The sequence below is a fragment of the Pantherophis guttatus genome, chromosome 2 (genome assembly GCF_059756535.1).
Source record: "Pantherophis guttatus breed Tessera chromosome 2, ASM5975653v1, whole genome shotgun sequence".
NCBI lineage: Eukaryota > Metazoa > Chordata > Lepidosauria > Squamata > Colubridae > Pantherophis > Pantherophis guttatus.
Genome location: NC_142064.1, coordinates 105,950,259 through 105,966,352, shown reverse-complemented (window position 1 = coordinate 105,966,352; position 16,094 = coordinate 105,950,259). Strand labels below are relative to the sequence as shown.

Here is a 16,094-nt window from a genome sequence, read left to right as displayed (position 1 = left end):
TCTGATAGTTTACGGGACGTGTAGGCACAGGGTTGTAATACCCCCTTTTCATTCTTTTGCAAGAGTATTGCTCCTACAGCTACGTCACTGGCGTCAGCTTGTACTACAAAAGGTTGTTCCATGTCTGGGTGTTTGAGCACTGGTTCAGGCGCAAACAGCCGTTTCAATTTTTCGAAAGCGGCTTGACAGTCCATAGTCCATTCCAGTGGTTTCGAGGGTTTGGGCTTTACTTCCCCTTTCATTTTTAGCAAGTCTGTAATTGGTAGTGCAATTTTTGCGAACGAGGGGATAAATTGTCTATAAAAGTTAGCAAACCCCAAGAAGCTCTGTAATTGTTTACGGGTGCGTGGTGCGGCCCATTCCAACACTGCCCGAACCTTTTCAGGGTCCATCTCTATTCCCTCATGCGATATACGATATCCAAGATAGTCGATTTTGTCTTGGTGGAATTCACATTTAGAAAGTTTGGCATAGAGTTCAGCAGCTCTGAGTTTCTTCAAGACTGTCCGCACCAATTTTACATGGTCGGCCATGTTGTCAGAATAGATCAGAATGTCATCCAAGTAGACCAACACCCCCTTATACAGGTGCTCATGCAATACTCGTTGATTAACTGCATGAATACAGCAGGGGCTCCCTGTAGTCCAAAAGGAAGCACTCTGAACTGGAAACATCCCAGTGGGCAATTAAATGCTGTTTTCCATTCATCCCCCTCTTTTATTCTCACTGGGTAGTATGCCTCTCTTAAATCAAGTTTGGTGAAAATTTTTCCCTTCCCTAAATGGGCTAACATGTCCTTCATAAGTGGGAGGGGGTAGACATTTTCTACGCAAATAGCGCTGATATTTCTATAATCGACCACCAAATGAAAGGATCCATCTTTCTTTTCGCGGAACATTACTGGCGCCGCCACCTTGGGTTTGGCTCGTTCGATGAATCCCCGTTCTAGGTTCTTGTCAATAAAATTTCACAATTCCCCTAATTCTCGAGGTGTCATGGGGTAAATTTTTGGTTTGGGAAGCTTCACCCCAGAGAGTATTTCAATGGTGCAGTCGGTAGCCCTGTGGGGAGGCAGAGCATCCGATGCCTTTTCGCTAAAGATTTCCTTGAGATCCCAATATTCCTTTGGAATCTTCTCTTCTCCCTCAATATAGTCAATAGCTACTGCCGCCCTTTCTGGTTTTATGTCGTCCCTCAAGGGGGAGCCTTCCTTCTCCGGATTCGGTTCTGCCATGCAGATGCGCAGGACCCCCATCTTCCAATTCACCCGTGGGTTCCATTTTCGAAGCCAGGGCAGTCCTAGAATGAGGGGTCTCTCCATGCCAGGGGCCACAATAAATCTGAGATTCTCTACATGATTCCCCAACTGCAATTCAAGGGGTTCAGTCATAAAACTAGATGGGCCCCCTCCTGCAATCGACCCATCTAATTGACAGAATGCAATGGGTCTTTTTAAGGTTTTTAGTCTTAGACCCATTTCCTCCACCACCTTGGGGCTAATTATGCACCTAGTGCACCCCGAGTCCAATAGGGCTAACATTTGCGCATGGGCCCCTGTGGATGGCACCCTTACTTCTACGGGGATGAGCAAGGGTTCTTCCGTGTGACTCACCCGATCGTCGGTGTTGGAGTCGGAGTCCGTCTCGCTGTCATCATCGTGGGTCAGAGTTCCCAACTCACCCTGGTGTCGGGGAGCGAACTCAATGACTTCTCCTTTCAGGGCGGTGCCGCAGGTCTTGGCGGGTATTTTGTCGCCTTTCTTTGGCCCGGCCCCGGCAGCTTTTGGCAATGGCTTGGAGAAGCATTCGGCAGCCCAGTGTCCTTCCTTCCCACATTTGAAACAGGTGAAGGGCTTTGACTTGGGTTTGAATTCGGCCTTCCCCCCAGCCATCTTTGGTGCTCCCTTACGGTGGAAGGAAGATGACTGGTCCCCCATACACCCTCCTCGGAGTTGGCTCCGTCTCAGTTCGATCTCCACATCCTCAGCTACTATGTACCATCTCTGCAAATCTTCGGGGACCCCCATACTTCTACAGTCTCGATATATCTCTTCATTCAAACCATCTTTCAAACTCTCCAACAGAGCCATTTCTGACCAGCCTGTCATATAGGGTGCCAGTTCACGAAACTCTTGGATATACTCTGCCACCGGTCTCCAGCCCTGCTGGATGCCCTTCATCCTGAGTCTCGCCTTTCGTTCAGCTAAGTGGTCTTCAAAACGCCTCCTAAGGGCCCCCATGAACTGGTTATAATTTCTCAGCAAGGGGGAGTTGTTATTGTGGAGAACCACCATCCATTCAGCGGCTAATCCCTCTAAAGCATTCGTGACACTTCTCACTCTGGCAGCATCTCATACGTAGTCCTCCCCCCAATCCTGCATGTGGTTCCACACTTGGGTCAGGAAAAATCCCAAGGTTTTCAGATTTCCATCATACTTCCCAGGTAGGGGGGGGATTTTTGGCTTTTTACGTCTGCGAGGGGGGGCCTGCAAGGCTGGGGTTCTCTGGCCGGCTACATCTCTCCCTTGAGCTGCCGAAGCCTGGGATGTTTCTTCCTCAAAATCTTCCTCTCCCCCACAGACTGTCTCTTCTGGCTCCCCCCTGGGGCTTTCTCCCCCCTTCTCCACAGGAATCCCAAAAGACTCACGTTTTTTCCTGCTTTCTTCCACATCACGGATAAGTTGCAAGGCTTGTTCCATCATGAGGCGTTCCTTTTGCTCCTGCATCCACACTGCCTCTTTCTTACGGGATCTGGAAGTGGTCACTCCCCGGGGGTTTTCCCCCCAGTCCGGTAGCCTCCCCACTCCTTTCGACCATCTGGCTTCTTCAGGCTCTAATCGGAGTTTTTTCAACCATTCCGCATTCTCTTTCTCCACTTGGAGGGCGGCTGCAGTTGAAACCGCTGCCCCCATCTGTTCTCCGTCACTCTCTCGATCTGACATAATTTGGATTTACAGTCCCCTCGGTTTTTGTCCGGGATTACTGGAGAGACTTCCAGCTTAATGTCAGGTATGCTTCCTTCAATATCCAGGAAAGAATGACCCAAACTCCATATTTTAAAGAGATTAGTACTTTTACTGAATATGAAATGATCGTAACCCAGGTAAAGCTGGAAGTGAGCAAAACGCGCAAAATAGCATCTAGTAAGCTTCTCCCCCCCACATGTCCATTGATCATCATCCAATCCAAAGGTCTCCCAAAGGTCAGGTGGAATCACGTCTGGCAACGTCATTCATCAGGAATGTATGGCAGTTGGTCAGCTGGCCCCTTTAGAGATTCAGTTTCGTTTCTTGGAAAGACACCTCCTGCATTGGAAAGACACCTCCTGCAATCTTCCCCCCCCCTCGCCCCCTTAACTGGTCCCTCCCCTCCTGTTTCTTATGGCAGCTGAAGCAGGCAAAGCGGAGGCTGACAGGTGTCCTGAGTTCTCAGAACTCAAGTAAAACACAGCACCGAAAGTCCTTCTTGTGAATTGGATCTACTTGATTTCTTTATTCTTTGTGTAGAAAAATATTTGTCTATAAATTTGATTCTTTTAGGTAGATAATAATGCGAACTATGATCAACTAATGAATACAAACAGAGCTTCAACTACCCCAATTCTATTATCAGCATTCAAAGGATAGAGCGGCTGCTGACGCTTTGGACCGAGTCGTGCCTTTGTGGCCTCTGACCCGTCGCCGAGTTTACCTGGCTCCTTGGTTCTCCGAGGAGCTGAGGGAGATGAAGCGCCGGAAAGACGCCTAGAGAGCAGTTGGAGGTCTAGTTGCTCCGAATCCAACCGAACACGGGCGAGGTCTCATATTAAGACCTATCTTGTGGTGATAAAAGTGGCAAAATCTAACTATTTTTCCGCTCTTATCGCATCGGCAGATAACCGCCCGGCCGCCCTGTTTAGGGTGACCCACTCCCTCCTCCATTTATTTTATTTTATTTTTATTTTAAATTTGTATACCGCCCTTCTCCCTGAGGACTCAGGTCGGTGAACAGCCAAGTAAAAACATCAAGTACAAATATTAAAATACAGTTAATATATATATATATAAATTTGGCCCCATTAATTAAAAACAATAAACAAAACACTTAAAAACACTTAAAAAATTAGGCCAGCCCGGCTTGCTGGAAAAGGAAGGTTTTAGGGCACGGCGGAAGGCACTGAGGTCTTGGATTCTCCTTATCTCTGGAGGCAATTGATTCCAGAGGGTAGGTGCCCCCACAGAGAAGGCCCTCCCCCTGGAGGTCACCAGCCTGCACTGTTTGGCTGATGGTACCCCGAGGAGGCCCTCTCTGTGGGAGCGCACGGGTCGATGGGAGGTCGTCGGTGGCAGCAGGCGGTCTCGAAGATAGCTAGGCCCTATGCCATGGAGCACTTTAAAGGTGATAACCAACACCTTGAAGCGCACCCGGAAGACCACTGGGAGCCAGTGCAGCTCACGCAGGAGCGGTGTTACATGGGAGCGCCATGCTGCTCCCGTCACTACCCGCGCTGCTGCGTTCTGGACCAGTTGGAGCCTCCGGGTGTTCCTCAAGGGGAGCCCCATGTAGAGAGCATTGCAGTAGTCAAGGTGAGAGGTGACGAGGGCATGAGTGACTGTGCACAGGGAATCCCGATCAAGAAAGGGCCGCAACTGGCGGATCAGGCGAACCTGACAAAAGGTCCCCCTGGTTACAGCCATCAGATGTTCCTCCAAGGACAGCTGCCTATCCAGGAGGACTCCCAGATTGCGAGCCCTCTCTGTGGGGGCCAACGACTCGCCCCCAATAGTCAGTGATGGAGTCAACTCAGCCACTCAGTCTTGGAAGGGTTGAGCCTGAGCCTGTTCCTCCCCATCCAGATCCGCACAGCCTCCAGGCACTGGGACATCACTTCAAGGGCATTGTTGGGGTGGCCTGGGGTGGAGATGTACAGCTGGGTGTCATCAGCGTACTGGTGGTATCTCACCCCAAAGCCACGGATGATCTCGCCCAGCGGCTTCACATAAATGTTGAACAGGAGGGGCGAGAGGACCGACCCCTGAGGCACTCCACATATAAGAGGCCTTGAGGTCGACCTCTGTCCCCCTGCCAACATGAACTGCGACCGGTCGGAGAGAAAGGAGGAGAACCACCATAATACGGTGCCCCTCATCCCCAACTCTTCCAACCGGTGCAGCATGATTCCATGGTCGATGGTATCAAAAGCCGCTGAGAGGTCTAACAGGACCAGAACAGAGGAACAACCCCTGTCCCGAGCCCTCCAGAGATCATCAACCAACGCAACGAATGCCGTTTCCGTGCTGTGTCCGGGCCTGAAACCCAACTGGAATGGATCTAGATAGGATGTTTCCTCCAAGAATTGCGGAAACTGTCGCGCGACCACACTCTCAACAACCTTCGCCAGGAAGCGAAGGTTGGAGACAGGACGATAGTTGGCCAATATTGCTGGATCCAGGGACGGCTTCTTGAGGAGAGGCCTCACCACCGCTTCTTTCAAGGCGGCGGGGAAGTGACCCTCACTCAACGAAGCGTTGATAACAACCTGGAGCCAGCCTTGTGTAACCTCCCGGGAGGCCAGTACCAACCAGGAGGGACACGGGTCCAGTAAACATGTGGCCGCACTAAGTCTCCCCAAAATCCTGTCCACATCATCAGGAGTCACAGCATCAAACTCCTCCCAGGTAACATTCTCAAGACTATTCCTCATCACCCTGCCCTGATCTACCCAGTCAGAGTCCAAATCCCCCCGGATCTGAGTGATTTTGTCATACAGGTATTGTCCGAAATCCTCCGCCCTGCCTTCCAAGGGATCCTCCCGCGCTCCCAGATGGAGCAGGGACCGGGTTACCCTGAACAGGGCGGCCGGACGATTCCCTGATGATGCAATAGAGGCGGAAAAGTAGTTAAACTTTGCCGTCTTTATCGCCACTAGGTAGGTCTTAATATGCGACCTTACCAGTGTTCGGTCAGATTCAGCGAGACTGGCCCTCCAACCGCTCTCTAGGCGTCTTTTCTGGCGTTTCATCTCCCTCAGCTCCTCGGTGAACCAAGGAGCTGTGAGGGATCGACACCGGGTCAGAGGCCGCAAAGGCATGACTCGATCCAAGGCCCCACCAGCCGCCCGATCCCAGGCAGCTACCAGGTCCTCGGCCGAGTCGTGTGCCAGATCTTCAGGAATTGGCCCAAGCTCTGTCTGGAACCTATCAGGATCCATCAGGCTCCTGGGATGGAACCATCTGATCGGTTCCATCTCCCTGCAGCAGGGGAAAGCAGTAGGAAAGTCCAAGTGGAGGACCTGACCCAGTTAGTTCAAGGCCCCACTCACATAGGGGGACACACTCTGGACTTGATTTTTGTCTCTGGTCAGTGGTTGAATGATCTTGGTAGAGGGGACCTAGATATCAAACTCTTGTCATGGACAGATCATTCGCTCCTCCACTTGGACTTTCCTACCGCTTTCCCCTGCCACAGGGAGACGGAACCGATCAGATGGTTCCGTCCCAGGCGCCTGATGGACCCCGAAAGGTTCCTGATGGAGCTTGGGCCGTTTCCTGAGACTCTGGCACACGACTCGACTGAAGAGCTGGTGGCCGCCTGGGAGAGTGCGGCCGCCAGAGCTTTGCACCGCGTCGTGCCGTTGCGGCCTCTGACCCGATGCCGATCTCAATTGGCTCCTTGGTTCTCTGAGGAGCTGAGAGGGATGAAGCATTGGAAAAGACGCCTAGAGAGCATTTGGAGGGCTAGTCAATCTGATTCTGACTGGACACAGGTGAGGTCTTATATCAAGACCTACCTAGTGGTGATAAAAGCGGCAAAATCTCCCTTCTTTGGGGGGGAGTGCGGGAAGATCTCTTGCAGGGTTGTGCTGAGGATTTTGTGCAATTCCTGCATGATAAAGTCGCTCGGATTCGGGATGGCTTGGACTCCGATTGGATGAGTCCAGGGGAGGAGACGAGGGTAGGTCTTGAGAATGTTATCTGGGAGGAGTTTGATCCTGTGGCTCCCGAGGATGTGGACAGGGTACTGGGTAAGATTAGTGCCGCCACATGTTTATTGGACCCGTGTCCCTCCTGGTTGGTACTGGCCTCCCGGGAGGTTACACGAGGCTGGCTCCAGGGAATTATAAGTGCGTCTCTGAGTGAGGGTGCCTTTCCTGCCACCTTGAAAGAGGCGATAGTGAGGCCCCTCCTCAAGAAGCCCTCCCTGGACCCGCCTGAATTAGCCAACTACCGTCCAGTCTCCAACCTTTGTTTTGTGGCGAAGGTTGTTGAGAGCATGGTGGCACGACAGCTTCCCCGGCACCTGGATGAAGCTATCTATCTGGACCCGTACCAGTCGGGCTTCAGGCAGGGGTACAGCACAGAAACGGCATTGGTCGCGTGGGTGGATGATCTCTGGAGGGCTCGGGACAGGGGTTGCTCCTCTGTCCTGGTCCTATTAGATCTCTCAATGGCTTCTGATACCATCGAACATGGTATCATGCTGCAGTGGTTGAGGGGGTTAGGAATAGGAGGCACCGTTCTGCGGTGGTTCTCCTCCTTCCTCTCTGACCGCTCGCAGTTTGTGTTGGCAGGGGGGCAGAGGTCGACCTCGAGGTGTCTCACATGGGGAGTGCCGCAAGGGTCAGTCCTCTCACCCCTTCTGTTCAACATTTATGTGAAGCCGCTGGGTGAGATCATCTGTGGTTTTGGGGTGGAGTGTCATCTGTACGCTGACGATACTCAGCTGTACATCTCCACCCCAGACCACCCCAACGATGCCCTTGATGTGATGTCTCGCTGCCTGGAGGCCGTGCGGGTCTGGATGGAGAGGAACAGGCTCAGACTCATCCCTTCCAAGACCGAGTGGCTGTGGCTTCCGGCGCCCCGATATAGTCAGCAAGTGCCATCGCTGACTATTGGGGGTGAATCTTTGCCCCCCACAGAGAGGGCTCGCAATCTGGGTGTCCTCCTGGACGCACGGCTGTCTTTTGAAGAACATATGACGGCCGTGGCCAGGGGGGCCTTTTATCAGGTTCGCCTGATTCGCCAGTTGCAGCCCTTTCTGGACTGGGACGCCTTGCGCACGGTCACTCATGCCCTTGTCACCTCCCGGCTGGACTATTGTAATGCTTTCTACATGGGGCTCCCCTTGAAGAGCACTCGGAGGCTCCAGCTGGTCCAGAATGCGGCCGCGTGAATGGTTATGGGCGCAACTCGTTGTGCCCACGTGACACCCCTCCTGCGCGAGCTGCACTGGCTCCCAGTGGTCTTCCGGGTGTGATTCAAGGTGTTGGTCACCACCTTTAAAGCGCTCCATGGCATAGGACCCGGGTACCTTCAAGACCAACTTCTGCCACCAATAGCCTCCCACCGGCCAGTTCGCTCCCACAGAGAGGGTCTCCTCAGGGTGCCATCGGCCAAGTTATGTCGGCTGGCGACACCCAGGGGGAGGGCCTTCTCTGTGGGACCCCAGCCCTGTGGAATGAACTGCCCCCGGAAGTGCGTAAGATCTCCAACCTCCGGGTATTTCGCTGTGCACTCAAGACCCTGTTGTTCCACCAGGCCGGGCTATCAACATAATAATTTTAAATTGGGTGTTTTAAATTTCTGGGGGTTTAAATTGAGCCGAATTATTTAATAATTTTAAATTATTTTAATTGATGTTTGTCTTGTGCTTTTAATAGGCTGTACACCGCCCTGAGTCCTTCAGGAGAAGGGCGGTATAGAAATAAAATTATTCTATTCTATTCTATTCTATTCTATTCTATTCTATTCTATTCTATTCTATTCTATTCTATTCTATCCTATTCTATCCTATCCTATCCTATCCTATCCTATCCATCGGTATTCATCTGGCTAGCGTCCTTGCAGCAAACAGCAAACAACCTGGTCAGCTTCAGCACGTTATCACAGCTTGATTCAGCATGAGAAGTTGATTGGCTGGTTCCAGGTGGTGGGAAATTGGCAGCGGCGGCGGGGATCCCTGCTGCCTGGAACCGGCCAAACCCGCGATACGTGGAGGCCAAAACCAAGGCATGTGGAGGCCAAAAATGCAATGTGCAGAGGCCGAAAACCTGACGCATAAAGGCGGCGATTGGCGGCAATGCGCTGTGGTGACCTCTGCAGCCTAGAACGGATCTAAAATGGAGTGTGCAGAGGCTGAAAACAAGACACATGGAGAGTGGGCAGCGAACAGGTGGTGGCTCCGGGGCAAGGCCACGTTCAAGGAGGGGAGCGGCTCCGATAACTTTTGCTTGCAAGATACCTGCAGCCGCTGCATTTTTTGGCGCAGGAAGCACCTCCAAGTGCACCAAAAAAAAAAGAGGCTATGGCTGCAGGCATCTCGTGAAAAGAGAAAAGGCAGAATAGAAATTATTTTTTTTTCCTACCAAATTCTGTGGCTTGGTGGTGGTGGGGTCATGTGACTGAGTGGGCATGGCTGTGAGTGATGTGAGTGATGTTGAGTTGACCATACCCACTCAGTCACAGGACACAACCCCACCAAGCCATGCCCACAGAACCAGTAGGGAAAATTTTTAGATTTCACCACTGCCTTAGTCCTTCTTTTCACTAGACTAGACATATCCAATTCCTCAACCGTTCTTCATATGTTTTAGCCTTCAGCCCCCTAATCATCTTTACTGTTCTTTTCTGCACTTTTTCCACTGCTTCAACACTTTTTTATAATGTGGTGACCAAAACCAGATCCAGTATTCCAAGTGTGGTCTTATTAAGAATTTGTAAAGTGGTACTAATACTACATGTGATCTTGATTCTGTCCCTTTGTTAATGCAACCTAGAATTGCATTGGCTTTTTTGACTGCTGCTGCACATTGCTGCAATTCTGCCTAAAATAATTTTGTCCATTGGTTTCTAAAAGGCTCTTGGTGCACCATGACAATCAAGTAATTTTTGTAGATGACTACTTGAGTTGTTGCATGGACTGCCTTCTCCTCTGAATTCCTTTCCAGAAATACTTGGTATCCCATATTTGCATTTAGTTATGCCCCTCAATAGATATTTAACTCCAAATACCTACAGTAGATCGTCTACTATAGACATCAGGAAACTGCTGTATTGTATTACTACTGTAATGCAATAGACTATAATAAAAAAAAATTCAAACTGTTTTGAAGTTTTGTTACCTGAGACATCTCAGATCTATACAATGTCACACTGTTCCATAAATATACCAAACATGTTTGTACCAACAGAAGAGAATATTTGTTACTCAGAGTTGAATTGTGGGGTCCTTGGTGCTCTCTGAGCTTGGTTGTTTTCTTGCAGATGATTTATTACCTACTGTATTTTTTGGAGTATAAGATGCACCTACCTTTTTTGAGGAGGAAAACAAGAAACAAAATCTGCCTCTGCCTCCCAGCAATTTGCCTCCTTGCAGCAAACAGCAAACAGCGGAGGCCCGCGGAGGCAGCAATAGGCAATGGCAATCCCTGCAGACTGAAACAGCTGATAGTTGGGAGGCTGATCCAACCAACAATCAGCTGCTTGTGCTAATCAGGCTGTGCTGAAGCTGAAATGGGCTGTTTGCTGTTTGCTGCAAGGAGGCAAATTGCTGGGAGACAGAGGCCAAAGGGTGGGGGCCAGTGGGTAGGCAGGGCTATATTCGGTGTATAAGACACACCCAAATTTTCACCCTCTTTTGGGGGGGGAAAGTGTGTCTTATACTCTGAAAAATACAGTAAATAGGTAGCATCATCACTGTTAGATGATTTCATTGATGATGTTACTTAGTTGGGAAATGAAATATCTGCAACAAAACAACCAAGCTCAGAGAGCACTAAGGATCCCACACACACAGGTTTGTCTACTATGGCTTTTAACTCCCCTGTTCTCTTTCAGGAATTTCTCACTCCCTTAAGAGTTTTTTACTGTAAGCCTCTCTCTGCTTCTTCCTTGAAGTTTCACTTCCTCTTCTGGGATTTCTACCACACTTGGAAACTCCCAGCATACTACTTCTGCTTTCCAAGAAGGTGTTCTATTTTCCTCCTTTGCTGACTTAGGAATCCTTATATGGCAAGAAACTTCACTAGGGACTGGACTAGCATCTGAAGAAGATGGCCCACCCACACATACACTTTCACTTCCCCATTTTCCAAATTTTACATCTTGGACTAATTCTTGTAACAACTTTCTACCCTCTTTCCTCTTTCTGCTGACCCAGGAACATTATTCTGATTCATTCCTAACCTACTAATATTAGTGGGAATACTAGTTTAGTATAGTACTAGTATATCCCATATAATCCATGTATTGAACTGAAAAGATATGTTGTAGACGTTTACTTTCTCTCTTTTGGAAAACCTTTTTCTTCATATTACAGCAATACCTGTACTACTAAACCAATTAAAAGCATCTGAAATAATCTCCAAATTTTCCAGTTTAAAGAATTGTCATAACAGGTTAAATAAATCAGAAAAACCAGCCTGTAGTTACAACACATAAACATTATTCTAGCAGTAGCTTGAAACCAAGGCAGCAATTTGGAGCAGTTTGGGGAAGTCCCACCTCTCAAATGCTGTAAATGCAAATCTTGTAAATGATGAATTCTGGGTGAGGAAGAAAATGGAGAATGTGCTAGAAAAAATTGAACTCAATTCATCTAAACCAATTGGCACCAGTGTTAAAGTCTTAGGAAGTGTTCTGCTTAGTGAGTCAAGTCCTTGCTTCTAAGTTCTAGTTGGGTTCTGCAAAGTGGTCAGTACTGACCATCAAAAGCCATTGGGGTTATCCAAAGGTGTGAATTGACAGATGGTTGGGGATCAAAAGGGTGTTGATCAGTGGTGGGTTGCTACTGGTTCACCCTGGATCAAGCAATGGCGAGAGGCTCCATCCACCCACCTGGACAGCATTGCACAAGCACACAAGCGCCCACGAGTGAACCGGTAACGGCCAAAATTGAAACCCACTACTGGTGTTGATGAATGATGGAAGGTCAACTGGGCTCAATTATCCTTTTGAGATCTCTATAGAATTCTATACCAGTCCCTAATCCTGAAGGTGAAATTTATCTATTTTCTATTAGTACTGTTTTCTTATTATTAATAATACTATTAGTTAAAGTAATGTTAATTAAATTATTTTCATATAATCAGTATTTGTGGGCTTATAAACAACCTGAAACTTCAGAAAGGAAGTGTTGATTCCCCTCTCCTAGGCAATTAATTTTCAAGCAAGTAATCTAATTTAGTGTTTTAAAGCAGAAATTATCAGATATTCTTAATTTACAATTTACCTTTAATAATAGATAAAACATATGGAAGTCAACTTTTTAATTATGTCCTTTAAGCATAATAGTTATAGTTAACTGCAGTCTTATATTTGGATTATTATTTATAAAAATAATAAAGGCAGGATATAAATAAATAAGTAATAAATTAACAAAATTATAAATGCCACTTGACATGCATCAGAAAATGGAACTTTTTTTTGTTATTTGATTATGTTACACATCAGTTAAGTTACTTTGATTTAAATAAATCCAACCTTTGTATACCAGCAACTGAACAAAGTTTCTATCATAAAATTTTTTAAAATCATTTTTATTGCAGCTAAAATGTGAAGTTCTTCTTAATGAAAGCCAATTTGGAAGGGATGTTCCCATTTTCCCTTCAGTAAAAATGCACTTTATAAGTGTATACTCACCCAGACCGTTTTCTTTCAGTTGATTTTTAAACATAAAATGGCATTAAACATAAAATGGCAGAACTAGTGTGAGGGATTTTGTGTTTGCCACTGTCTCTTACCCCAACCTACCTGAGTGGCTGTAGGGAAAGATAGGAGTAGGGAGTGCTATGAATATTTCTGAGTGAAAGGCAGAATATAAATATGAAAATAATGTCAAATCATCCAAAGTAGTATGCCTTAAACTTCAGTTATTGGAGGGGGACAATAGGAGAAAGAGGAATATTGTAAGTTTAGGCTTTCAGGGTTAGTAAGTATGTATTGGGCAGGGTTGAGTTTCAAGGTTTAGTGACTTTGCTCTAGAGCCTAGACACAGATTTTCTGATGTTTCACTGCCAACTCACTGTTTCACTGCGGGTCTGGATGGGGAGAAACAGGCTTCGACTCAACCCTTCCAAGACCTAGTGGCTGTGGCTGCCGGCGTCCCGGTATAGCCAGCTGGTGCCATCACTGGTTATTGGGGGTGAATCATTGGCCCCCATGGAGAGGGCCTGCAACTTGGGCATCCTCCTGGATGCACGGCTGTCTTTGGAAGAGCATACGACAGCCGTGGCCAGGGGGGCTTTCTATCAGGTTCGCCTGATACGCCAGTTGCGCCCCTTTCTAGATCGGGACTCCTTACGCACGGTCACTCAAGCACTCGTCACTTCTTGTCTGGACTATTGTAACACTCTCTACATGGGGCTCCCTTTGGGGTGCACCTGGAGGCTCCAACTGGTGCAAAATGCAGCCACGCGGGGGATTATGGGAGCGACAGGGCGCTCCCACGTGACACCTCTCCTGCGCGAGCTGCATTGGCTTCCAGTGGACTTCCAGGTGCGCGTCAAGGTGTTGGTGACCACCTTTAAAGCGCTCCATGGCTTAGGGCCAGGGTACTTATGGGGCCGCCTTTTGCCACCAATTGCCTCCCACTGGCTGGTTCACTCCCACAGAGAGGGCCTCCTCAGGGTGCCGTCAGCCAGACAATGTCGGCTGGCGACCCCCAGGGGGAGAGCCTTCTTTGTGGTGGCATCTACCCTCTGGAACGATCTACCTCCAGAGATACAAGTGATCTCAGACCTCCGGACTTTTCGTCGGGCCCTAAAAACTTACTTTTTTCAGCTAGCCAGGCTGGCCTGATTCCATGTTGGTTTTAACGTTTGATATTGATTTTAATTGATATGTTTTAAATTATGGGCCAAATTTCATTTAATTAGTTTTAATAATTATTTTAACTTTTGTGTACAAATGTTTTTATTTTGGCTGTTCACCGCCCTGAGTCCGAAAGGAGAAGGGCGGTATACAAATTTAATAAATAAATAAATAAACTCTGTTGTTTAGATTAAGGTCACTAAACCCTGAAACCCTTTACCCAATGATGGGAAGAGGGTTATTGCTTTCTGGAGCTTACCAAATGCATTTGGTTGGACATGGTGTGATCCAACGTGGTTTCTGTTATCTAAATTGCCCAGAGAAAGTCCATTATGCTTGCTCTAAATCCTCCAGTCCCGAAGCTCACTGGGTAGCCTTCAATCAATAACTTATTTCTGCCGCCACGCTATGGCTGCGGCTGTTATTCCGATAAAATCGGGAAAAGAAAGCAGGACCAGGGCAGCTAAGGATAAAGTGGATTTCTACCCGTCTCACAAACTAGCCTTTTAACCTGAAGGATGGGGTGAATCAAGCCAATGTGGATAGTTTAGGGTACTCCCTGAGTCCTCAGGGAGAATGGCGGTATACAAATTCAAAATTCAAAATAAAATAAATAAATACAAATGTCATGAAAAGTAAATAAACGATAACTACATTAACGGTGAGTGCTATTAACACCACCCAGAAGCGTTTCCAGCGGAAGTTTCAACAAATAAAAAACAAGCCACTCGCAGCGAAGTCGCAACCCTGAACTCTCGCCGTTTCCTTCTTTTCCTGTCCCCTCCCTTGCTCGGAGGGTCATGAGGAGAAAATGGACGCTTGGTTTTTCAATATTTTTTTTACGGCACAGACCAAAATTAAAAATTAAAACACTGAAATAAAATAAATCAAAGCAGAACAAGCAGAACAAGTAAGGTGTAGTTAGTGCTGAGATAATAGAATAACGGAATAACAGTGGCCAAGTCTGCCTAATTTTACAGACAATAAAGCAGAATTCAGCTACATTCAAAGAAACTGTATCCTATTGATCTGATAGTAACCGCTGTACATAAAAGAGATCAGAATTTCCCGGATTTTTACCAGGTAACAATGTAAAAGAACATGAGCTGTGGTTTCAATGGCCTCTTGTCATTCTTAGCTCATATGGGACTTTTTTTTTGTTATCGGCCCTCCCGAACTGCTGTGGGGAGAGCGTTATAAGTGGTAGAGTTAGGGCCCTCCGGATTTGATCTTTGGAAACTTTTTAGTCCTCGGGAAACGGAAGGACTCAAAAGTTTGCCCTGTCGCCAATGGTAGCCGTAGAGTGGCAGAGAGCGACTTGGCGTCTCAGGTGCATCATAAAATCCCAACAACACATTTGTCGTCTTTTTGCTTAAAAGTTTGCCTGGCATCCGAGGAGGCGACCTAGATCGTCTATAGGGACGGGACCCTTATCAAACAACCGCTTCGGTAATGGAGCGGCTCGTTTGTAAGAAGGCCAGCCAAGCCAAGATCGGAGCCCGGAGGCGAAGAATAACGGCGCGGAAGGGGGGAGGGGGCGAGAAAGGGGGGGCCTCTCCTTACCTTTCGCAACACAGAGCGTGGCTGCTGCCCACAGGAGAGGCCACAGGAGACGTTTCCAGATGGTCATATTCGGAATTGAATTCTGAATGTCGAAAGCGAAAATGGGTGAAGTGACGAAAGAAGTTAGTCATCTATTCCTCTTTGCCCGATCGTCCAGGAATTTTTTCAGATTAATCCTTTATACTTTCTTCTGTGACGGCGCCTCTTTCAACCTTGCCAGTCCTCTGTACCAGAGTAGAGAGCGAAGATTAGCGGAGAGCAGCCCCAACCTGCTCGAAAAGCGATCTGTCCGGTCTGTCATCTCGTCTCAATCTGCCGGATGGTATGACGTTTTCAAAAACCCGCAGCAATGAGCCGCGTACCAGCCGTTGCTCCTCTCCTCTCCCCTTGCTTACTCAGTCAATGTATAATGAATGATTAATTTAACAACATTAAGTGCATGCAAAGAAGACCTCAGTAGTACCAATCCAACAAACCAGTAGAAACAAAACCTATCATTATAACACCTATAGCTCCAAGTACAATAATGCATAGAACCCACACTGATCGAGCCCAGGGTTCAGAGTCTTTTTAAAGCCCAGCAGGATCAAGACTATCCCAATTGCAGGTCAGACACAGTGACAGAGAAGGCACATTTCCTGGGTCCCACAAGGTGGCAGTTTAATAGGAAGGACTCAGAACCTATATGGTCTTGTTGGGTGGGCAGAGACCATTGGAGACAGGGGCTTTCAAATATCTTGGC

At 47.8% G+C, this 16,094-nt stretch overlaps 1 protein-coding gene across 4 annotated transcripts in view; it reads right to left on the bottom strand.

Annotated features, from left to right (window-relative positions):
* Nucleotides 1-15,705, bottom strand: part of CD58 (CD58 molecule) — a 121,802-nt gene extending 106,097 nt beyond the window's left edge. For 3 of the 4 annotated variants that reach the window (XM_087888376.1, XM_087888377.1, XM_087888375.1), the window contains exon 1: nt 15,353-15,705. In XM_087888376.1, the coding sequence (XP_087744502.1) occupies nt 15,353-15,419 (67 nt within the window). In that variant the 5' untranslated portion in view covers nt 15,420-15,705. The remainder of the gene's footprint in view (nt 1-15,352) is intronic. The other variant, XM_087888378.1, reaches the window with a different exon arrangement.
* Between the last annotated feature and the right edge of the window lie 389 nt (nt 15,706-16,094).